The sequence below is a fragment of the Nicotiana tabacum genome, chromosome 5 (genome assembly GCF_000715075.1).
Source record: "Nicotiana tabacum cultivar K326 chromosome 5, ASM71507v2, whole genome shotgun sequence".
In the NCBI taxonomy this organism is placed as follows: domain Eukaryota; kingdom Viridiplantae; phylum Streptophyta; class Magnoliopsida; order Solanales; family Solanaceae; genus Nicotiana; species Nicotiana tabacum.
This window is the reverse complement of record NC_134084.1, coordinates 113,505,805-113,530,792: the sequence shown is the minus strand read 5'-3', so window position 1 is coordinate 113,530,792 and position 24,988 is coordinate 113,505,805. Positions and strand designations below refer to the sequence as shown.

The following is a 24,988-nucleotide window of genomic DNA, read 5'->3' as shown; positions in this document are numbered from 1 at the left end:
TAATGCAAACACCATTGCTGCAAGCTCCAAGTCGTGTGTGGAGTAGTTCTTTTCATGATTCTTTAACTGCATGGAAGCATACGCAATAACTTTTCCATTTTGCATAAGAACACAACCAAGGCCCACTCTGGAGGCATCACAATACACTGTGAACCCACCCGAACCTGTCGGCAAGGTTAACACAGGTGCAGTGGTCAACCTCTTCTTTAACTCTTGAAAACTCTGCTCACAAGCGTCCAACCATTGGAACTTAACTGCTTTCTGAGTCAACTTAGTTAATGGAGCTGCAAGTGAGGAAAACCCCTCCACAAACCTTCTATAGTAGCCAGCTAACCCCAAGAAACTCCTGATTTCGGTTGGCGTTGTCGGCCTAGGCCAGTTCTTGACTGCTTCTGTTTTCTGAGGGTCTACTTTTATTCCTTCACTAGATACCACGTGGCCTAAGAATGCCACTGACTGCAACCAGAACTCACATTTTGAAAACTTGGCATAAAACTCATTCTCCTTCAATGTCTGCAAGGCTATTCTGAGGTGTTCTGCATGATCTTCCTTGCTCTTAGAGTACACCAAAATATCATCTATAAACACAATAATAAAGGTATCCAGGAATGGCTTGAAAACTCTATTCATGAGGTCCATGAATGCAGCTGGAGCATTTGTCAACCCGAAGGACATCACTAGAAATTCATAATGCCCGTAGCGAGTTCTAAAGGCTGTTTTAGATATATCCTCTTTTTTGATTCTCAACTGATGGTACCCCGACCTCAAGTCTATTTTTGAAAAGTACTTTGCACCCTGAAGTTGATCAAATAAATCATCAATTCTTGGCAGTGGGTACTTGTTTTTAATGTTAACTTTATTCAACTGCCGATAGTCGACACACATTCTGAGAGACCCATCTTTCTTCTTTACAAACAGGACCGGGGCACCCCACGGTGAAACACTCGGTCTGATGAAACCCTTGTCAAGAAGGTCTTTCAACTGTTCTCTCAACTCATTAAGTTCTGCTGGAGCCATCCTATAAGGAGGTATAGATATGGGCTGAGTGCCTGGCATGAGATCAATGCTTTGTCTATGATTCTTTCAGGAGGAAGTTCGGGAAGGTCATCTGGGAAAACTTCTAGAAATTCTCTAACAATTGGCACTGACTGAAGAGTTGGTGGTTCTGATTCTGGATTAATAATGTGAGCCAAATAGGCAAGACACCCCTTACCGATCATTCGTTGTGCCTTAAAGTAAGAAATAAACTTAGCTACAAACGATGCTGAACTACCCTTCCACTGTAAGACTTCTTCATTTGGAAATTGGAACCTGACTATCTTAGCATGACAATCTAACATGGCATAGCAGGAAGACAACTAATCCATACCCATGATCACATCAAAATCCACCATTTCTAACTCTATGAGATCGGCTTTGGTGTTGCGACCTTGGGCTGAAACTATACAACCTCTATAGACTCTGGTGACTTTCACTGACTCGCCAATTGGAGTAGATACCAGGAATGGCTCACTAAGTTGTTCAGGTTCTAGTCCGAGGTTAATTGCAAAGTATGGAGTCACATATGAAAATGTTGAACCTGGATCCATTATGGCATAAGCATTATGTGAGCAGACTAAAAGTATACCTGTAATAACTTCTGCAGATGCCTCTGCACTCTGACGATCAAGTGTAGCAAACAAACGGGGTTGTCCCCCTCCCTGAGTAACTCGGTCTGCACCTCTGCCTGCTCCATGCCCGATCTGATTATGAAAACCACGAGCCTAAGGTGGTGCAACTGCAAGTAGCTGAGGAACTAGAAGGACGAGTTGGTCCACCACTGAGATTACGTCGCAACTTTGGGCAATTGGCCTTTATATGACCAATGTCTCCACAATGGTAGCAACTTTGAAACCCGAGCTTGCACTGACCTGAATGTTGCCGCTTACATGTTCCACAAAGACTTTGCTGGTGTGAATGTTGCTCAGCATGATTCTGGCTATGTGAGGATGATGTCCTAAAATTTTGATTCTGGCGAGACTGATTTCCATTACTCTGAGTACGTCTGAAGGAAGACCCACCACCTGACTGATGACTGAACTGAGCTGGTGCTAATGACTCCTTATTAGAGGAATCCCTTCCACCTCCGCTGGATGTACCATTAAACCTGCCCGTTGTACGAGCTTTCTTGTTAAGCTTTTTTTCTTCTCTCCTTAGTTGTCTGTCTTTCTCTAAGTGCTTGGCAAATCCCACAACAGAGGAGAAGGCTTCCATCCCTACTGCTGCAGCTGATGTCGTATCCTTAATGTGGTAAGCTAAACCGCCCACAAACCTGCGAATCTTTGCTTTTTCAGTCTTAACCATGTGAGGAGCATGCTTAGCTAACCTTATGAATTCCATGTAGTACTCTTGCACACTTTTATTCCCTTGCTTGAGCTGTTCGAACTCTGTAGCCTTAGCTTCCTTATCATCTTCTGGGATAAAGTTAGCCATGAAGGCCTCTTCAAATTCTTCCCAAGTAGGCGGACCATCATCTTCATCTCTTTTCTTTTCCCACATCTCAAACCAAGCGCCGACCACATCTCTAAGCTGTTAAGCAGCTAGCTCTACAACTTCATCATCAAATGCTTTCATCACTCGGAGGGCTTTCTTGACACCCTCCAGCCACAACATCGGATCTTCATCAACTATAGAACCATGGAACACTGGAGGACTCAACTTCAAAAATTCATTCACTCTTGAGGACTCAGAATTGCTCTGTCTATTTGATTGAGGTGGAATCTCATCTCTTCTCTCGTTCTGGTTGGCCATAAAGGCTTTAAACATCTCCATAGCACTGTTGACAGCATTAAACATCTGACCCACCTCGGGAGATATAGTTGCCTGAGCCGGGGCTGCTGTTGGGGGCAGTACTGGATCCTGAGGTACTGGATCATCATGCTCCACCCCTTCTTCTTGTTCAACCCGGGGTACTTGGACTCCCTTTGAGGATTTCCCCTCCTTTTCTGAGTCGAAGCCTTCTTAATTCTACCTTGAGCCACAATAGTAGCGATGGTTTCTTGAGAAGCATCCTGAGTGTCGGTGTCAGAGTTGCGAGTACGAGCCATTCCTGCGAGTTTTGGAGAAACGAATAAATTAGATAATTTCTTAGAGGTAGACTCTATTGCACGATCTAAAGTATGAAAAAAAAAGAGACTTTTCCTAAATGCTTGTAGCCTCATGTTTATAAGTATGACGCGCTTCATACACATAAACAAGACTCTACTAATACGGCTTCATAGACCCCTAGGACTCCATAAACCTGAGGCTCTGATACCAAGTTTGTCACGACCCATTTTCTGAACAAGCCTAGTCCGACACTCGATCACTAAACATGACCGAGCGAACCATCTCTGCTTATCAACCCTATTATAACTCCAAACTTTATATGCAACAAAGCAATACTCCAAACAAATACTTTTGGATTAATTCAAATATTTAAATAAATCAACTCCAAAGCTTTATTTGTAGTAACTACTGAATTACTGCTAAGTTATTATAAAATAACATCTGAATCTCAACCCAATGACTATGTCTATGAAGCCTTTACTGATAAACTGACGCACTGCTCAGGACATGAGATTTCCTGGCCAGTTCTCTAAATAAACAAAGAAATAGCTAAATGAAAATGACTCTAAGAATACTCCACGAACAAAAGCGGAGCTCACCAATATCACTGGAAGGGAAGGAAGTCCTAACTCGTAGCATGCTCGCCTGCAAATCCGGTTCATACGTTGTACCGCAGACCAACGTAGGTTCCCAAAAGAGAACGTCAGTACCATCCACTGTACTCAGTGAGTCTCAACAACAGGGGGAGAAACTTTAATAACATATACATTACGAGCAGAGGTTCTAAATGCATGTAAAACATAAAGCTTATAAGAATAATTCTAAAATAATTGCATAATAGCAATTTATGAATATTCTAAAAGAAATTCTTTTCTTTTTCTTTCTTTAAAAAAAATACTTCACTTTATACTTTGGGAGTTCCAACTATCCTGACTTAATTCTGTCTCAGTCACCGTGTGATCGGCACGGGTTCGATCCCAACCTGATCGAATAGGCCCAATCCACGAGGTGCCACTCGCTTCATGGTTCTCAGCGCTCATGTATCATACCTTAGCATGGCTAAGTAAATTCTCAGCAACGAGACCCTCGGCTCGTATGCTCCCTACTTTGGCACAAGTAGTTTCAGGAAGTCAACGCCTTGGTCAGGACCCTCGGCCTGGACGATGACCCCTTCTCAGAATAAAGGATACTCCCCAAAAATCTTTTCTTTCTAAAACTTCTTCTTGTGACTTTTCAAATCTAAATCTTTTCTTTATAGAACATTATGTACATGCTCATATTGGTGTCCTTTAATGTAAAACATGACATAAGAATGAAATAAACATATAAAAATATTTCTAAAGATTCTTTCTTCTTCATAATTTTCAACATTAAAATAACATATAAGAATAACACAAAAATCTGAAAATTTAAGCACATATAGCATAATAGATCATCTAAACTTTTGCTAGAACAATTCTAAATTAATGGGTACTCACTCGCTCTAATTAAATAAAGATAAACTCTTTTAAGTAATTCGTTAAACACCTTGTATGCGTGCTTTTGTGAGTTAAACCACTTTAGTAAAGGGTTATATCAACTCACCTCAAAACTTCTCGAGCCAATACGTAGCCCCAGTCAAATTGACACCAGTCAACCAATCGATTCTACAACAACCAATATATTTTAATCAATTTTAAAGTACTACACCTAAATATGAAATTTATTGTTGATATAGAGGAAGAAGGGAATTAGCTATTCAATTCTTACATATTACTACTTTAGGATAATTGAAAATAGAGAATTTTATATACCTGAATTCAAGAATTAGTGATTTGTAAAGAACCCTAGAATCTTTCCTGGGTTTGCTGCCTCTGTTGCGTTACTCTCTGTTCTAGTCTATAGGATTTTTTTTCTGCTTTCGTTATTCTCTGTTCTAGAGTGAACAGAAGACTTTTATGTGCAAAGAAACCCCTTTTTGGTCCCAACGGCCCTTTATGGGCTTTTAGGTTCACGTTTTCCCTTCTTTTTTTTTTAAAATTTATTTTCCTTTTTTTTTTGGTTTTAGCTTAACTAGTATTACTTATACATAACATACTTTTAATATTTAATAATAACAAAATTATTAATATTCTCCTAATTGTACATCCAACTACTTAATTGTATATATATATATTTGTTTTCACTGTGGGCAAGAAGAAATAAATAATAATAATTTAATTTTATAATTAGCGTGTCTCGAAACTTTTATAAATTTGAGGAGTGTTACAAAAGATCACTCCTTCCAATTGAGGTTCATCTATTGATAGCTCGGTTAAACTATCAATTGTCTCATCAATATCAAATTGATCTCCACCTAAAGTAACAATAGATTAAAAAGAATTGATATATTAGAAAGTTTTCATGAAAAGGGAAAAGAGTTTTACAAAATAAATAATTGAGGAAAATATCAAATAAAAAAATGTAGACATACCCAAATCCCAATACTTGTTTGGTCCGCATGTATACTTTTCCTTCTTGCGAGAGAGCAACCGTAGATTATAGTGTACAAAAACTAAATCTTCAGCTCTTGAAGTTGCTAATTTGTTTCTCTTGATGTTGTGAATCAAAGAATATGTGCTCCAATTTCTTTTACAACAAGAGGAAGAAGCCGGTTGAGTAAGCAACTTGTAAGCTAATCTTTGCAAGAGTGGAGCCGAGACACCATGATTTGCCCACCAAGAAAGAGGATCCTCATACATCATAGCCTCAAAAGGCTTACTAAATAACCACCCCACTACAAAATGATCCATACTCCAGTGAGACTTGCTTCATTTCATCATCTTTAAAGTATCTTCGAAAGCATTTGACCCTATTTGTTGAGATTTCTTGATCTTCATTCGGAGCTTGCCTTCGAATTCCATTTTCACCTTGAAGCCATGATTCATGATAGTATTTTGGAACCAAAGAGTGTGCCAAGCAATGCAAAGGGGTATTACTTTTGTTCCACCTAGCTACAAGAATCTCATGAATTGTATCAAAAAGTTTGATTGGCCGGAAATAAGATCCTTCCCCTCATGCTCATAGATAATTTTATTAACTTTCTCAATCATTGTATCCCACATATCATAAATGAGATGCAATTTTGGATTATCAAGATCGGCACTTCTAAGCATATCTACCATAGGTTCCGTAAACTTCAAAAAATAATCAATGTTATCCCACTATTCATCATCCATTATAAGGGATTTCATTTCACGTGCTTTAGCTTCAAGTCCCTTATCCCCCTTATAATGCTTCCATTCATCATCCATCACCATTTTCTCTAATGTCTATTTCACTTTTTGAACACAAGTGGTCATAATAATGTGCGAGGCAAATCTTGTTTCGGCAACTTTCAATAAGCACAACTTTGAATGCTTTTGAAAAATTGCAAGTGCCATGTCATGATTCACAATAAAGTTCTTCAAACTACTCACTTGACCAAGTAACTTTGATATCTATTCGCAATTTGAAAAGTGAGGTGATCTTTCCGAAGGTTGGCACATGCTTTTCAATGCTAGATTTAAACAATGAACAACACAAGGAGTCCAAAATATATGAAGAAATGTTTGCTCTACGCTAGAACCGACTAATTTCATGTTACTTGCGTTATCTGTAATAACTTGAACAACATTATCCGAACCTACATTTTCTATTTCTTCAATAAACAGTTTAGCAATATATTCTCCATCCTTTATAACCCCGCTAGAATTGATTGAATTTAAAAATATTGGGCCCCCACTAGATGATGCCATTATATTTATCAAAGGTCGTCTCTTAATGTCGGACCATCCATCCGAACAAATCGACAACCCTTTCTTTCTCCATGTATCTTTAATTGGTTGCAACTTTCTAGCAATGTTAGTCTTTTCTTGAGCCAAAAGAGTTGTTCTCAACCTATTATTAAGAAGATAGGATCGCTAATATAATAGTCAGCTTTTTCTACAATTTAATTATTCACAGTTTCCCTCAATTGGTGGTTACACGTTGGTCACAAGTTTAATTTAATTTGAGAATTTTGAACTTCGACATCAAAGTTAGACGATATAACTTATCAATTATGTCAATATCTATTACTTCTTCTATCCTATATAATATTTTTTATTTTTCGAGATTCAAACTTCCTAATTTTGATTGTACATTTGGACATAGAATCTTTTAGTTTTTCGAAATAAAATTTATATATTTGAAAATTATACAATACTACTAAGTTACGATAAATTTGTACAACTAGTAAATAATTTCGTATAAATTAATTTTGCTCGATTAAAATATATAAATTATTTAGCAAAAAATCAACATGCTAATAATTAATTTAGAAATTATTCCTATATATTGTATCAGAAAGAAACATTTGCAAATAACAACCTTTCAATTACGTGTCACATATGGAGAATAAAGGGGACAAATGGCATATAATGGAGAATAAAGGGGTTATCTTATTATTATATTATTACAATTAAGAGTCTTTAGGAAGGAACTGCCGATCATCTCTTCTAGCTCATCTTCCTCAAAATTCCCCAACTTCTTTCAAGCTCTTACAAATGCTCAAATTCCCCAACTTCTTTCAAGCTCTTACAAATGCTCAAATTCCCCAACTTCTTTCAAGCTCGTACAGATCGCCATTCACGCTTCGTTCACGTCCCTTCGTTCTTCCCTCGTAAGAGAAAAAGAAATCCATTCAACGCAAAGTTCCATCTACATCGCTGCTGGGTCTACAAGAAGTCCAAAATAAGAACATGACCCCTTGAATTTTTGATTTCTCAGACACGCAAAGCAGCAAATATTAGACAAAAATACTACAAAATTGAAGGTATGCCATTTTCCATAACTTAAATCTGTTTAATTTTTGATTTTGAGAAATCAAAATCTCAATTTTTCTCCCAAATTTGTCGATGGACTCCGGTCAAAGTGTCCGAAGTCGGTTGACCGTATCCGGGACGTATCCTGCTCCCGCACCCGTCCTAGTCTCGTATCGGGGATTGTCTCATTTCTTTCTAATCTAGATCGTGCTATGATACTTAGAGCAATAGGTAGCATTCTCTTCCTATCGAATTCCAAACGTATTGGATGCCCAAGCGACGCGCAAGAGACACCTAAGGTCCCAGAGAGAATAATTGCCCATTGGGGTATAATTATGGAGTACAGGTTTGTAAATATGAGACTTGAGAGGATGTTAAAAGTGGGATGCAATGGACGGCAAACCGAAGAGTCCGCGCAACTTAGATTGTAAGTACTGAACTAAAGTTACCTATTACCGTCCAAGGCAAATTACAACCAGTATTCTGGCTTATTAAACATTCCCATAATCCCTTCCTCTCTTCCTCTGTATTAACTGTATAGACAAAGAAAATACCAAAAGTCAGTTGAAGAGGGCTGTAATACGCCTTACAAGTTACTATCTGAGCAATGATACTAAGTGGAATTATTCTATAGTAATAAGGCCTCCAAGGGATCCAAATCCTCCCATTATAGTAAGAGTCCAGGTTTTTAGTGTGGTGCCAACCACTAAAATTTTATCAGCTAATTGATCCATCTTATCCTTTTTTATTTTGGTTTCTAACAAGCCTATCAAACCAACCTTTTCTTCATTGCAAAGGAGCTTCACTTCCTTCTGCTTATTAGGGGCATTCAGCTCCCTAACATTCCAGGAAAGAAAATGAACCATCCCCTGAATGAGGAATGGGCTGAACCTCGCTCATTTCCAACTGTTTCCTTCATTACTTGCTTGCTAGTTCCAGGTCTATTTAATACCTGAAATGAATTAACTTTAACAATCTGCTGATCTTGTTTGTGATGGGTCCTCCCTGTTTTCATAGGTGTGACCCATCTTGTATTAGCACTTGACTCCTTCTGAGCACCTTGTGATTGTACAATAACCTGCCTCTCATCCCCATCTTTATTCTTCTGATGGTCCACTTGCTTTTGCACAGGCTGGACCTCCTGCTCCTTCTGGGTTGGTTTAGGAACATTCTTCTTCTTGCATATGTCCTCAGAGTGCCCATACTTTTTCCAAAATTTACAAAGAGTTGGCTTCCAGTCGTATAAGACCTTTTGTTCAATCACATTCCCTCAAAGTACCCATACATCAGGTAAATATGCATCCATATCCACTTCCACTAACGTTCTTGTAAAGTTTAGACCTAGACCTATCTTCTTCTCAGTGATGTGGTTCACCATCAATGGCTTCCCCACTAGACTTCCTATTTTACTTACAGTCCAGCCCGGGAAATCTAATCCAAATTGGAACTGTGTACTGCTCCTCTATGATAAACTCCATATCAGAGCTCCAAGCCTTCACAATGAAGGGTTTGTTGTCAAAGTGAGAGATTCCTCAACATCATTCTTCCCCACAACACAATCAAACCTAACTAGGATGATCCCATTCTTAAGCATAACAATTTTGTTCAGCCCATGCTTGGCCCAAAGACTTTGTATGTATCCCTTAATCACAGCAGTGGGGGAGGGGGGGGGGGGTTGAGCACTGAGCACCCAACACATAGCATACAACTGCATTCCTCCAATATTCTATCTCAGAAGTAATATCCTCCAGTTCAATCTCAACGATAGGGGACTCACCATGCATGGATGGAGAAACATACCCCAATTTGAAGCCTACATTCGATATCTTAGAGATATCAACATTGTCCCAAATTTAAGCCTTCTTCCCTGACATCTCTTCCTCTTCCACCTCATCTGCCCATGATTTCTTCCCACCGCTTGCTGGATCACTTTTCCCACTACTAGCTGACTCCTGAACCACTTCATTCCACTGCTTCTGAGCTTGCAACCTCTGAGCCTTCTCTTCTTCAACCTCATTGGACCTAGATCCAATTTGGGCATCATCTGCTTCACCTTCTGTAACACCTAGAGTCATCTTTTGCCCTCGCTGTGATTGCGAGGAAGCTGCCTGGACCATTAATGCCTTCTGTGATGGTATGCGAGCCATCTTTCCCGCCATGGCAGGCGCTTGCTTGCTAACATGCAACCTTAGAGAAGCGAGCCATCGCGCAGAAGGGTAATTCCGATTTTTTTTTAATGAAAAAGTTATTGCAGTTTTTTTTTTTTTTTTTTTTTTTTTTTTTTTTACAACTCTTGGAGCATCATCTAGGATTATTCCTGTGGACATGAATTTTGCAAGGCTTGCTTTTACATGTAACTCATAATTGTGCAGGGATGATGATAAAGGTCTTGCTATCATGTCTCGCCATCGATATCCAGTTGAAATATGCCGTGTCTTTAAGCGCACGACTACTGAAAAGTTGCAGGCGGCCTTGATGTCTTCAGCCGAGACCGATAAAAATGAAGGCGTGGAAGATAATGAACAGGGGAATGATGGATCTGATGTACTTCAACAAAAGCAGGGTAACCGGAAAAACATAAAAGCTACTGAATCTACTAAAAAAATGAATGATGGTGTTCGTGCAAAGTCACTGACATTGAAGGTGGTTCTTGGGGAGGCATTAGGTTATGGTCCAGCACTTTCTGAGCACATTATTTTGGATGCTGGTTTAGTTCCAAATACAAAGATTGGCAAAGGTTTTGAATTAGAAGGTGAGATGCTTCATTCTCTGATAGAGGCGGTTAAGCAGTTTGAAGACTGGCTGGAGGGCGTTATACTGGGTGAGAAAGTTCCGGAAGGCTACATTTTAATGCAGCAAAATGCTTTGTCTAAAAAGGACTCTAGCATGTGTAATAATGGAGCTTCTGAGAAGGTTGTACTTGTATCCTGCTTTTTGAGATTTTTTCGCCCCTGAGGCCATTTATTTTTCTTTTCTGGACCTATATACTTTCAGAAGAGTGATTTATTTGAGACTTTCCTTTTCTGCAGATGTATGATGAATTCTGCCCACTGTTATTGAATCAGTTTAAGTCTCGGGATTTTATGAAGTTTGAGACATTTGATGCAGCATTGGATGAGTTCTATAGTAAGATTGAAAGTCAACGTTCCGAACAACAGCAAAAAGCCAAAGAAAGCACTGCAATGCAGAAACTTAATAAGATCCGCACTGACCAGGTCCGTGTCGCATGTACTGTTTAATGATAATGAAGCATTTCAGTTGGTTGCTCTCAATTACTCTAGGAAGTATGCCTTTAAGCCTGTGAATACTTGAATTCCTGTGTGAAAATGCTGGCTAATCTTGGAAGAGTTCATGGGCCATAGTTGATCTCAAAGGGGCAAAAAGGTTTTGGGAGGAAGCATGCAGGTCATGATTTTTAACTAGTGGATAAGTGGTACGTTTTTTAAATGGAAGACATAAGTAGGACATGATATACTACTTTTTGAAAGAAACCTACTTCCATTTAAAGTATGTCCCAATGGAAGAAAAAAAGAATCTCCACTGGGGCAGGAGATACTTTTAATCTATGTTGCTCGGACTCTCCAAAAATGTGGATGGATACGTGTCAGATCCTCCAAAAGTAGTGCATTTTTGAAGGATCCGACACGGGTGCGGCTACATTTTGGAGAGTCCGCGCAACATAGCTTTTAATAAATAATCTTGATGATAAATGAAAGTTTCAGGACTCCACGGTACAGATATGTTGCAATATGTCAGAACATGTAATTTACTTATCAAAAAAAGAAGCAGCAGCATTGTCATTTCTGGAAAGAGATATACGTGGGAATCAATGTTGTGAAGACAAAGTAGATTAGCTCACTGGCTTCTTGGAGGTTTCTAAAGCTTCTATAGTGTGAGCAATGTGCGATTTTTACTCATTTCAGCCTGTGGATACTGGGCAGATTTGATGAGAAAATAGTGGGAATAAAATTTTCTTTTGTGTTTTTTGATAATTTTCTGGGATTTGAGGCTGCGGGGGCAGGATGTTGAATTTGATGAGAAAGAATGTACGTCCCAAACAGACTTTCTTCGATTCTACTTGATTTAAAAAAAAAAGACTTTCTTCGATTGCATGAAGAGGAACATTATACTCATATGCTACTGATGCATGGAATTGTACCTGGGTTGAACAATCCTCCATATTCTCTCTCTCTGTCCTCTTTCTCCCATTATGTGCTTGCAGTAACTGGAGGGATGCTTATCAGTTGTACTCTTTGTCCTTCTACTCAACACATAATAAAGAACTAAAAAGACTGAAAACAGATTTTTCTCATCCTGCTGCTTCTAAAATCAGCGTAATGACTCCTACACTTACTTTCACCTATAAAAAGATACTGTCATTTATTTTTGGTGAAAAGAAATCTGCACCCTAGTTATTTCCTGTTTAAGTTTGTCAAATGACTTCTGTCTGGATGATCTCTTTTTCTAATGAGGCTAGCTCCTTGCGTAATGATAGAGAAAAACTAGGTCAGCCATCGATATGGGAAAACTTACTTAAGCAATGTTCGGTTGCTTCAGTTGGAGCCTTTTTGTATTGGAGCTAGCAATTTTCACTACTTTTGTAACTATTCTGCATCTTCTTGATGCCATCAGTGAAACCAATTACTTCATCTAAAAAAATGTTCCGTTACTTCAAATCTGCAAATATCTAATAGAAAATATTTCCGAAGTGATACATTGCTGTAGCTTTGTTTGATTGGCTCTTCATTTGTTGTCCCATCACCATCTCAGTGGACCTTGTACTACTATGTTTTCTGAGTTCAAAAGCTTTTCCGAGATGATGCAGGAAAACCGTGTAGTGACATTAAAGCAAGAAGTTGAACATTGTATTAAGATGGCAGAATTGATAGAATACAATTTGGAAGATGTTGACGCTGCTATCTTAGCTGTACGTGTAGCTCTTGCCAATGGAATGAGTTGGGAAGATTTGGCTCGAATGGTGAAAGAGGAGAAGAGATCTGGAAATCCTGTAGCGGGACTTATTGACAAGCTCCGTCTTGAAAGAAACTGCATGACTTTGCTCTTAAGCAACAATCTTGATGAAATGGATGATGATGAAAAAACACAACCAGTCGACAAGGTATGGTGACCTGAAAATCTTTTGCTGATTGGATTTTCTCTTTAATTTTTCTGTTAAGAACCCACATGTGGCAAAACTTTTTGTACCCACCTAATATATACTGCCTGTGTAGTATTAATGTTGGTTCAAGTCCTTTACTTATGCTTGTGATTGATTTGAAAGAAATGCAGCGGTTTGAGCATGAATGGTAGTAATTGTGCGTGAGTTTTCATGCTCTCTTTTCATAGGTTGAAGTTGATCTGGCACTATCAGCCCATGCAAATGCGCGACGGTGGTATGAAATGAAGAAAAGACAAGAAAACAAGCAAGAGAAGACTGTAACTGCACATGAAAAAGCTTTCAAGGCTGCTGAGAGAAAGACACGTCTTCAGCTATCTCAGGTAGCTAAAAGTTTGATCAGTGGCCTCTCACATTTTGTGTTGTAAAATTATTAGACTATGTTGCGCGGACTCTCCAAAATGTTGCTGCACCCGTGTTGGATACTCCAAAAATACACTACTTTTGGAGTATCCGACACGCACCCGGCGACATTTTCGGAGAGTCCGAGCAACATAGATTAGACTTTCAGTAAATCTTTGTCTTCTTAGTGGTTGTAACCCTGAGGAACTTTTTGATAATCCATCTACTGGGGCCTTTTTGGGCATTGATGTTTGAGTTCCCATTGGAATCTATAGAAGTTTTTATTGATGTGATTTCCTAAAAATCTTCTCCATAGAACTGTTAGCTTTTATATCTTGTGTGAAAACGACGTTTGGATGTCATTGTTTCATAGTATGTTCCCTGGGTATCGTCCATTTAAGTTGATTATGAGAATCAGCACAATTGATCTGTTAGCTTAGTGATTGGCCCCACAATTATCTAAATGCATCTTTTGGTTACGTATGCTGTAGGTGAATATCTTCATTTTTTTTTATATATATTTAGTTTCTTTATAGTCTGTTGATGAATATGTTACAGGCAACTAAGGAGGATAAAATGTTAAACTAAGGCAAGAGACGCCTATTGTTACACTTGAAGTTTCTTTGGTGATTAAATATACCCATCTGAGAGGCTGTTTATCTTTGTACTGTTGACTGACACAACACTTCCTTCTGTACTATAAATACGCAGGAAAAGACGGTTGCTGTGATTTCGCATATGCGCAAAGTTCACTGGTTTGAGAAATTTAATTGGTTCATCAGCAGTGAGAATTATCTAGTCATAAGTGGACGTGATGCACAACAGAATGAGATGATAGTCAAACGATACATGTCCAAAGGAGATCTGTAAGTAAATTAAGCCTGTTTGGTTGTCAAGATTTTGTTTCCAGATTAACACCACTTAAGATGCTGGACTTGGTTATTGAGAAGGCCCAATGCCCTTGGTTGGTGACCTTCATTGCAAGTTGGAGGGGCGCCCGCCTAAGGTCTATAATAAAGGAAAAAAAAGATGCTTGATTTAGTGGTTGAGAAGGCAATAAAGAATGTGTTTTAATCAACATTAATTGGGGTCAATGGGCAATCAAGAAGGCCCGTGGCCTAGGTTAGTGACCTCCATTGCACTTTGGCGGGGTGCCCACCTAAGGTCCACATAAAAGAAAAATACTTGATTTTGTTATTGAGAAGGCAATCAACAATGTGTTTTTAATGAACATTTATTGGGAAAACGTGTTGGGCAACTAGCACTTTTTTCTTTTAGATATTAAATCCCATGAAAAGTTGTACTCCTTCCATTTCAGTTTACATGATACTCTTTCATTTTAACCCATTCCAAAATGTTTAGCACCATTTTCTGATAATTTTATTTTATATAACTTTCACAATTTTTAAGAATTCAAATTTATTACTCCCTCCGGTCCACAATAAGTGACCAATTTGCTCTTTTGTTTTGGTCCAAAATAAGTGTCCATTTATATAATCAAGAAAAAATTCAATTTGTTTTTCCAAAATTACCCTTATGTACGTATCCTTAAAATGTCATTTACTCCTCACATTTGAGAAGAGAAGTAAGTACTACTATAACTATGGTGCAATATTTAATGAAGGGTAGTTTAGTCACACTAACTATTTTCGTCTAGAATTTATATTTCCTTAATGGGTGCGCCCAAAGCAAATTGGTCGCTTATTGTGGACCGGAGGGAGTATACTAATCAATTCTTAACCTATGATGTGATGTATTCTCTATCAAACTACTCCGTTTCAAATTAGATGAGGTAGTTTGACTTGACACAAAGTTTAAGAAAGAAAAGAAGACTTTTGAAACATGTGATCCTAAAAGCTTAAGGGGTAAAAACTTTGTGGGACTGTGATACTTGTGTGGCTATAGAAGCTTCTCATTAAGGGTAATAAAGTGGGTAGAATGGAAAGCTTAAAGTTTAATTGTTTCTAAATATAGAAATGTGTCATTTTTTTAGAAACAGACTAATAAGGTAAGTGTGTCATCTAAATTGAAACGGAGGGAGTATCTTTTTAATCATTTCTTTGTTATATCTTCTTCCACTTATACTAAACAAGTCAAATCAATATTTGCAGATCAATATTTGAACTCTATGCCCCATCAATCAGTGACATATTATAGATTGAGCATATGGAGTTTAGAAATGTTAACTCCCAGTGTTGCATTATTCTCAAACTTTCAGTTATAGGAAAAGAGACATTAGTTTATGATGACCACCCAAAAAAGGAAATGTTTACACTCGCTAGAATGAAGCAACCGAATTAGCACTTTATCAATCATAAGCAAGTCAGAGGAATAGAACGTGACAACTTTGCACTCCTTGTAAGAATATAGCTTGTTTGACAGAAGAAAGAGAGGAAAGGTGGAATTTCTGCTCTTATCTGATCTGAACTTTTTGTGCTACATTACCTTTAGTCCATGCCTATTCGTTTATTCTGAGTATTTTTTTAATATAATAATAACTTTACATTGTTTCCTAATTGATGACTTCCTGTTTAATATATGTCTAGTTCTTTTATGAAATCGGGTATCTAAACTCTTGTGTATTTGGTTAAGTTTTGTTGGGGGTTTCTCCCTTGTTTCTGTGATGGAATGAGCAAAAATCTCCTTGAAATAGGTATGTACATGCAGAGCTCCATGGAGCTTCCAGCACTGTGATCAAGAATCACAAACCTGAGATGCCAATACCTCCTCTCACATTGAACCAAGCTGGGTGCTGCACTGTAAGTTGTGCAGATTTCATATTAATCGTATCTGCTGTAGATGCAACAACCTCACAATATTTACTAAATTGTGATTTAGGTTTGCCAAAGCCAGGCATGGGACTCAAAGATATTGACTAGTGCTTGGTGGGTTTACCCTCACCAGGTCAGTAAAACTGCTCCTACAGGTGAATATCTTACAGTTGGAAGTTTCATGATCCGTGGTAAAAAGAATTTTCTTCCGCCACACCCTCTTATTATGGGCTTTGGAATATTATTTCGCCTGGATGAAAGTTCTTTGGGGTTTCACTTGAATGAAAGGAGGCTTAGAGGTGAAGATGAAGGATTAAATGATGCTGAACAAAGTGACCCGTCCTTAGCAATTCCTGATTCCAACTCAGAGGAGGAGTTGTCAATGGAAACACCCGCTGTAGATAAAGATATCACAGATGTGCCAAATGATATGTCAAGTGTTGCGGGCATTTCTAATGAAGTTCAATCTAATAGCATATTGAGCATCTCTGATGATAAAGCTACTAATTCACACAACTCTTCTTTTAAAGTTAATAGCCTAAACAATGATGGTATATCTGATTCTTTGGGGATAATGGCTACTTCTGGGACGTCGCAGCTGGAGGATCTTATGGATAGAGCTCTCGAAATTGGATCTTCTACTGCATCTACTAAAAACCATGGGGTCCCTCCTCTATTAGGATCTGCAGGGCAGCATGATAATGAAGAAAAAAAATTAACACAGAGAGAAAAGCCTTATATTACAAAAGCTGAAAGAAGAAAGCTTAAGAAAGGCAGTGATAGCACTGAGGGTGCACCCACTAGGCAAGAGAAGCAGTCAGAGAAATACCAGAAGACTCAGAAGCAGTGTGAGGACGATGTAAACAATGCTAAGTCTGGTGGCGGAAAAGTCACTCGCGGGCAAAAGGGTAAGCTTAAGAAGATAAAGGAGAAATATGCAGATCAGGATGAGGAGGAGCGACGTATTCGGATGGCTCTGCTGGCGGTGAGTATTGTGATCAGTTTGTGTTTCTATAACTGTTCCATTTTCAATGGTTTGGTTTGCTCCTTTTTTTTCTACTCCACATTTTGCAGGTATAATGATCTTAGTATGTGGCCTCCTGCTTTGGGTCTTAAAAGGCTTTTACTCAGATTATCTTGGTACTTATAAAATAAAGAGTATCTTGTTTTACCTATGTAACCTAAAGCCATGTGGATATCATGCATTTGATGCAGATAATAGGTTGGATTGGTCATAAATCTGTTGCTAAAACCAGTCATTTTTTGGGTGGGATGGGTGCTTCTAGGGTTTGGAGTGCACTAATAGCCAAAGTAAAGGTCAGGCTTCTAAAGTAAAGATGCTCATTCTGATCTGCTCTCTGGATCCACTCCATATAGTTCTATTAGGTCTTGTGAACTGAACAATATGAATCAGGTAATTAAAAATGTTTCTTTTGTACAATGTGGGGGTGGCCAGGGGGGAGATGTGGACACCCTGCATCAAAAAGTACTTGCATGGCTTTTGGAGTTTATTTGATGTGGTTTGGTCAATACGCCTTTCTTTCTTTCTTACCTCAGATTTCTTTTATACAACCATAGGGAGGTGAATGTGGATCAAACCCAGTCAAGCAAGTGCAATTGTTGTAGTCCCTTAAAAAGGTTACTTTTGATGCCAGTTGAAATTTATTGATCTAGTTTGATTAATATGCCTTTCTCTCATTGAAGAGTGGTCAATCCGTTCTCTAATTACTTACAGATGTAATCCACTGGCAATGCCCTTCTTCTCCTAAAGAGCTTTAAGGTCTTTCCTGTTACCATTGTCCAAAGTTTCTATGAAATCTTCTTTTAAGAAGTTTGTCACTTTTTTTGGGTGGGGTGGGGTGGGGGGTGGGGATTGTGGAATCTCTCCATTTTATCTTCCCTGTACACAACATAACTAGAATCTCCTTCCGCTAGAAGTTCTTGAACATGACTATCTATTCAAGTTCACCAATGAGCATTTCCAATCCATGATCGGAAGCTTTCATTCCCATTACACATTTAACCTACTTAGCAGTTGCTATGTCCTATTATCGTACTTGATGCGCAGATCATGCAGTTGATATATTGTTTTTCTTTTATGGGATTTCCTTTTATCATTTACCATCTTTCTCTTCATGATTTGATGCTTATTCACACTTGGGTTCCCAGCAAAGTGTATGAATTGACAAATGAATGTATGAACTTCTTCTCGAAGATCTTCAATTGCTGTTAGTTTTTCATGTTCATTATCCATCAATGCATGCATTAGTTATGATTCCACTGAATTTGCAGTCTGCTGGAAAAGTAGAAAAGGTTGATCAAACAATCCAGAGTGAAAAGGTTGATGCAGAGCCAGATAAGGGAGCAAAAGCTACTACTGGTAAGTTCGATGTCTGTTTATATAGCAAAAATGAAGCAGTTTTGAGTTACATTGGGTTTCTGCAATAGATAATTTTTCTGCCAAGTGGTATCTTACACTATCTTTTTCTACATTTGACTGCAGTGTGAAATATTGACTTATGTTTTGTGTTGTACTGCAGCCAATTTTTTGATTTGCCTAAGTATTATATGTCTGTCTGTGGTGAGACACTTTTTGGCAATTGATGGAAATTATGCAGTGACGCATTAGAATTAGAAATCTGATTTCCATAAAAAAGGAAAAAAGTGACAGTGTTGTAGATTAAATGCATGTAACTTGCGTTGTTATTCACATCTGTCGTGGCATTCGTTGCAGTGTTGTCAAAAGCGAAAAGCTCTAAAAAGCCATCCAGGTCTATTGGGGCCTCAAGCGGAAAGCGAAATTTAAGTGTGGGCTTTAGTAAAAAAGGCTCAATGAAGGACCAAAATAAAAATATATATCTAATTTAAAAAAATAGTAACAAATTCATTTTCCAATACACTTCTTTGTCGATTATATTTGTTTAGTACCGCTCCATTCAAGACAGAACTCATGGGCAATGAGTGCTCACACCTTAGCGCATTTCCTACACTGAAGCGTAGCTTAAGCAACGGGAAACACCGTCCCTGAGCTTTTCTAAGCTTCGTTGACAACACTGCTTCGTTGTATATTAGGTCAGTTAAATGCCAAAAGAACTTACAGAAATGGGAATGGTTCAATTTCTGAATCTTTTCCGGGTCCCTATTTGGAAGCCTCTTATAGATTTGTATGCTTTTGGTTATTGGTGGGAGGGAAAACAGGGTGATAGTAGGGATGCTTGGATGGTTTGAAATATAAATGTAGCAATCCAATATGCGTACAAAGTGTTTTATTGACTCTGAATCTGTGACTTCATTTTGTTTTCATGGTTTTAGGGCCTGAAGATGCTTCAAAAATATGTTACAAGTGTAAGAAGGTGGGTCATCTCTCTCGGGATTGTCAGGAAAATTCAGATGAGAGTCCGCAAAGTACAGCAAATGGAGGGGATGGTCATTCTTTAACCAGTGCAGGTAATGCTGCTAATGACAGGGACAGGATAGTCATGGAGGAGGAGGATATTCATGAGATTGGTGAAGAAGAGAAAGAAAAATTAAATGATGTGGACTACTTGACTGGAAATCCATTGCCAAATGATATTCTACTATATGCTGTGCCCGTATGTGGTCCTTATAATGCTCTACAATCCTACAAATATCGTGTGAAATTGGTTCCAGGCACTGTTAAGAAAGGAAAAGGTAATATTTCATGCTGTCACTGTTTTTTTAACTTGTGGCAGCTGTCAAAGGTTTTATACAGAGAAGTGAAATATTTTTGCCTAGTTGTGCATGGATTTTGGCTTATATTCACATTTGTATCCTGTCTCTCGCTAGAGCCATTTTTCTATTCTATTGGGTTGATATGTCAGGAAAAATTTAGTTAGACAATCTTTTTCCTTTGGCAGCGGCGAAGACAGCCATGAATTTGTTCAGTCACATGCCCGAGGCTACGAGCAGAGAGAAGGAATTGATGAAGGCATGCACAGATCCTGAGCTTGTTGCTGCAGTTAAGGGTAATGTCAAAATCACATCTGCAGGCCTTACTCAGCTGAAGCAAAAACAAAAGAAAAGCAAGAAGTCGAACAAAGCAGAAAGCTAGTCAGGGAAAAGCTCGCTATACAATGGCTATAGTGCAACAGTGTTAGTATTTGTCCTTATTCGATGTAAATAAGGATGGAGTTTTTGTTTTGACTGAAAGGATATGTTGAAATCTTCAAATTGCTTCTACCCCCAGCCCCCGAAATACCCAAGACAGAGGTAGTAATACTGATAGAACAATAACAACCACAGAAGAGCTCGCATCGCAACCACTCCGTTTTGTCTGATATGAATTACCAAGCTGATTCTAGAATGGTCTTCGGCATTTTTTCTGAATCCATCTCTCAAATTTTGATATGAAAATATGCTAAATGATTAGATCATGCTGGTTCAGAAGATGAGGCGAGCCAAGTCAAAGCCCTTGACTTGTTTTCTCGCTAGTTGAGCACAAATCTGCTGGTGGTAAGGTAGCAAGCTTGACCTGATGTGACGAGTAGTAGATTAAGCAATTTGAATGCATTAAGACGATGATCTTTCTGCATTCACGCAATAATCTATCAATTTTTGGGAAAATTTGCACAAGTGGAATAATTGAGATGCTTATATAATGAGATGTACAAATTTTTAATCTATCAAATTTGGGGTAAATAAGAACAAGTGGAATAATTGAGATGCTTATATAATGAGATGTGATGTCCAAGTTTTTAATCTACCAAATTTGGGGTAAATTAGAACAAGTTGATGAATTTTCATGCTTATGCAGTCAAACTTCTCTATATTTTTTATAGCAAAAATTACTAAGCAAAGTGCTCAGTGGCTGAGGGACTTTTTCTTCAATCTTTTTTGATTGATCAAAAAGATGGTTCGCTATATACATAACATGGTTAATACAACATATTTCAACGCAGGATAAATCTTTCGACATCACAGAGGATTTTTCCGGCTTAGAAAAGTGGTATAACTGGGTGGAGGGGAAAAGAAATTTAATTCACAGGATAACAATCAGCAAGAAGACCTTGCTTTGGATATGCCATTTATTGCCATCAGAAGCCATGGAGGAAAAAATATAACAACTGGAGACTTAAAGATCATTTACACAACTACTTATTTTTCAAAAGTACAATAGTTATGGCAGATTCATTAGTATAGTGGCAGGACAGGGGGAAAGGAGGGGGAAAGGAGATCAGTCGTTATAGTTCCTGAACTCGCTCCAACAATGGTTGGGGAGATGCAGAAACCCGACGTGAACTCGACGTATGGTGAAGCTGCTGCCAAAAGCAAATGGTCGCTGAAGGAGGGGAGTCTCAGAAACCAACATCAAAGTGGGTGCATTAGCTTTTCTGAAGTGGATGACAACTCGAACAATGATCTTCTAAGCACACAAATATGCTTTCCCTAACTCATCATTATTACATAATCCGAAGGTGCCAGTCTTAAGGCACCATTTTCATGGCCTAAAGACATCATTTCATGGACTAAGGATCTAACTTTGCACATCATTATTCAAAGGTGTCATCGTCTGAAGACACCATCTTCTTAGCCTAAAGACACCATTTCATGGCATGCGAATTCTCCATTATGCGCCTCATGGCCGATGACCCATCATCCTCATAGTCTGAAGGCACCTCTCATGGTCCAAAGAGAATTGCATCGTGTTTAAATATTTGCAATTTTTATCATCATGATACTGACCTGATTATTTTATTATTATTAGTGTTCAAACATGCTTATGTTTTGCAGGTAAGATATGAAGGCAATCGTCCTGTCAAACTGATGCAATCATCGCTTTTGTTTTTGCTTTAGCACTACACCCCTTTATCATTTTAAATATTGTTCTTTAGCCATCCTCATTCCATATTTAAATATCTGTGGTCCTAGCGCTTCGTGTTCTCATATATATATATATATATATATATATGTAACGTCTCTCAATCCTAGCACTCTTTCTATTCAAGGCCTCTATTTATATAACCTTTTTTGAAGTTATAACCGCTCATAAATTGTTTTGAGGATATCATTCGCCCTTGGACGGACCTACACGTGGCCTGATTCTTGTAAAACCAGAGGTATGTAGGTAACCTAGAGATCAGGGTTCATCCATAATATTTTTAAGCATCCTATTCCCTTTTTGCTGCTCAGATAAAATTGATTACCGTATCAACTTCTTTACAAGATAATTCTTTGCAGCTTCGACTGCCATGATACAGCTCCCCTGAAAATGAAGAGTTATCAAGTAGTACATTTTTGATTATCAAAATCACTTATCATGCATCCGTGTAAATGAGCCCTTCAAGTCTCATATTTTGGCCGAGTTTACCTTACCTCCGCCCCCTATGTTAGGCAGTAATAATATTTTTTTTTTTACGTTCTAGACTGTTATGCTAGGATAAAAGCCCTTCAAGATTAGATCAGATCCTCCAAAACACAAACAATCTTCGGAGGTACCTTCCAAGTACCTGAGCATCCACTTGACTGCTTCCCAGAGTTCTTTTCCAAGATTTTCAAGGAACCTTCTACCAACACCAACTGCATGAGCAATATTTGATCTGGTGCATATTATTACATATATCAAGCTTCGATGACAGAAAAAATAAGGAACTTTGGTCATGCTCTCTTTATCCTTCTTTGTTGTAGGACACATCTTCTTGTTCAACTTCAAATGACCAACAAGAGGTATGTTGACTGGCTTAACACTCTTCATGTTGAAGTGTTTCTGTGCACGTTCAATGTACTTCTTATGAGATAACCACAACTTTCTGCATGTTCACTCTCGAACAATATTCATCCCTAGAATTTATTGTGTTGGGCCCAAGTCTTTCATATCAAATGACTTGGACAATTCTCCCTTTAACTTTACAATCAGCTCCTTATTTTTTCCTACGATTAACATGGCATTAGTATAATAACAAAACAATAAAGTTACTGTCAGAAAATCTTTAAAGATACACAAAGATCTAAAAAGGTCTTTGTGTATGCTTGACTTTTCATAAATGAGTCAAACTTCATGTACCAGTGCCTTAGTGCCTACTTCAACCCATAAAAACTTATTCAATTTGCACACTATCTGTTTCTTTCCAGTTACTTCAAATCTTTCTAGCTACTCCATATATATATCTCATCTTCAAAATCTCCGTGATGAAACGTAGTTTTCACATTCCAGTACTCCACTTCAAGATCTAGGCTAGCTGCTAAACTCAAAATTATTTGAACAAAAATTCTTTTTACAACAAATGAGAAAAGATTATCAAAATCAATACATTTTTTCTGTTCGAAGCCTTTTACCACCAATCAATCTTTCTATCTGACCAACTTGCTATTTCCATCTTTCTTGAGTTTAAAGACCCATTTGTATTTGTACGTGCTATTTTTCTATAGCGATTTCATCTCTTCTTGTATGGCTTTCATACACTTCTGGTGAGATAGCACCTCCTTTAGACTTTCTGACTTTCCTTTATCAGTGATGGGGACATATTCTGTGGAAGAATATTTGCATGAAACTACCCTTGACCTTTCTGATCTCTTTAGAGGTTGAGGTTGTCCTTCTTCTTGAGTAAGGTACTCCACTTGCTCGACATCATCATCAAGTTGCTCTCCATGCTCAACAACCTCATTAAGTTGTTTCCCCTGCTCGGCAACTTCGTCGATAATACTTTCTGCACTTGTGGGATAGTTAGAAAAATAAGGAATGGTAACAAGGTAAGGAATTATACCATTCTTGGCCTTTTCTGACATATCATCGGCAGTTCCAACTTCACTTTCTCAGAAGACTACATCTCTACTTCTGATGACTTTCTTCTTTACAAGATCCCACAATCTATACCCAAAATCTTCATATCCATATTCAATGAATATGCAAGGAATTTATCATCCAACTTTGTTCTTTGCTCCTTCAGTATATGTACAAAGCTCCGCAATCGATTACCTTCATATGCGAGTAGGATACCTCATTGTTGGTCCAAACTCTCTTTGGGATATCAAACTCCAATGAAACTGATGGACTCTGATTGATCTAGTAACATGCTGTGTCACGACCCATTTCCCACTATAGGCCGTGATTGTGCCCAACGTCACCGTTAGGCAAGCCAATGGTGAATAAATTAGAGCGGCTTAGGAGGATCAAATCTGGCCGGCTGACTTCTCCCTCGGCACACGTTTAGCCAAGAAAGGCTAACTTGCACCAATGATGGCAAGGTGGAGGAAACAACCCGCAACGGCGAGCTCAACCGTTACTCTGGTAGCTACTGGACAACATACATTCACTCCTTTAACTTTTGGAAGTTTCCTCCCAACTCAATTTAAACCAATTAGATAGGAAAGTGAAAGCATCTCTGAAAAGGAATGTAACAGTAAAAGCGAATGGAACAGTGTATATCAAATTACGGTTGAGGAGAATCAGAAGGGTAAAATCCAAGTGCCAGCAATACCTCAGAGACTACAGTTCTCAGAGGTTGGATCTTCCGTGCAGCCATCCCCAACTCTAGAAGAACAAATACCAATAGCTCAAAGAGAAAACTCGACGAAGTAACATGAAAAATACCTAAGGAAGCTAAATCACAACTCTCAGATGGGAATGCAACTAGATTATGTGCCTCCTAGTCATCAAGATGGTAAGATTGTAGTTCAAATTGTCGAGGAAGATGTCCAAATGCTAAATGATCATTGGGCTACTGCATTAATTAGGTATGTACTAGGAGATATTCCGTATAAAAATCTATGGAGAACTTTATTATGTCTGTCTGAGATTTTGTTTCAAAGCCACAAATTCTGTATCACAGTGATGGTTACTATGTGTTTCGATT

The 24,988-nt window shown here is 38.3% G+C and overlaps 1 protein-coding gene across 2 annotated transcripts in view; it reads left to right on the top strand.

The window, feature by feature from the left end:
- LOC107801564 (uncharacterized) overlaps positions 1-20,525 on the top strand; it is a 41,451-nt gene extending 20,926 nt beyond the window's left edge. Inside the window, exons 1-11 of one of the 2 annotated variants that reach the window (XM_075253967.1) lie at positions 9,885-10,105; positions 10,262-10,802; positions 10,919-11,104; positions 12,715-13,008; positions 13,236-13,388; positions 14,119-14,273; positions 16,061-16,166; positions 16,246-17,163; positions 18,471-18,558; positions 19,491-19,850; positions 20,057-20,525. In XM_075253967.1, coding sequence (XP_075110068.1) covers positions 10,026-10,105; positions 10,262-10,802; positions 10,919-11,104; positions 12,715-13,008; positions 13,236-13,388; positions 14,119-14,273; positions 16,061-16,166; positions 16,246-17,163; positions 18,471-18,558; positions 19,491-19,850; positions 20,057-20,250 — 3,075 coding nt within the window. In that variant the 5' untranslated portion in view covers positions 9,885-10,025 and the 3' untranslated portion in view covers positions 20,251-20,525. Of the gene's footprint in view, positions 1-9,884; positions 10,106-10,261; positions 10,803-10,918; positions 11,105-12,714; positions 13,009-13,235; positions 13,389-14,118; positions 14,274-16,060; positions 16,167-16,245; positions 17,164-18,470; positions 18,559-19,490; positions 19,851-20,056 lie in introns of those variants that run through there. The other variant, XM_075253966.1, reaches the window with a different exon arrangement.
- Positions 20,526-24,988: the final 4,463 nt, after the last annotated feature.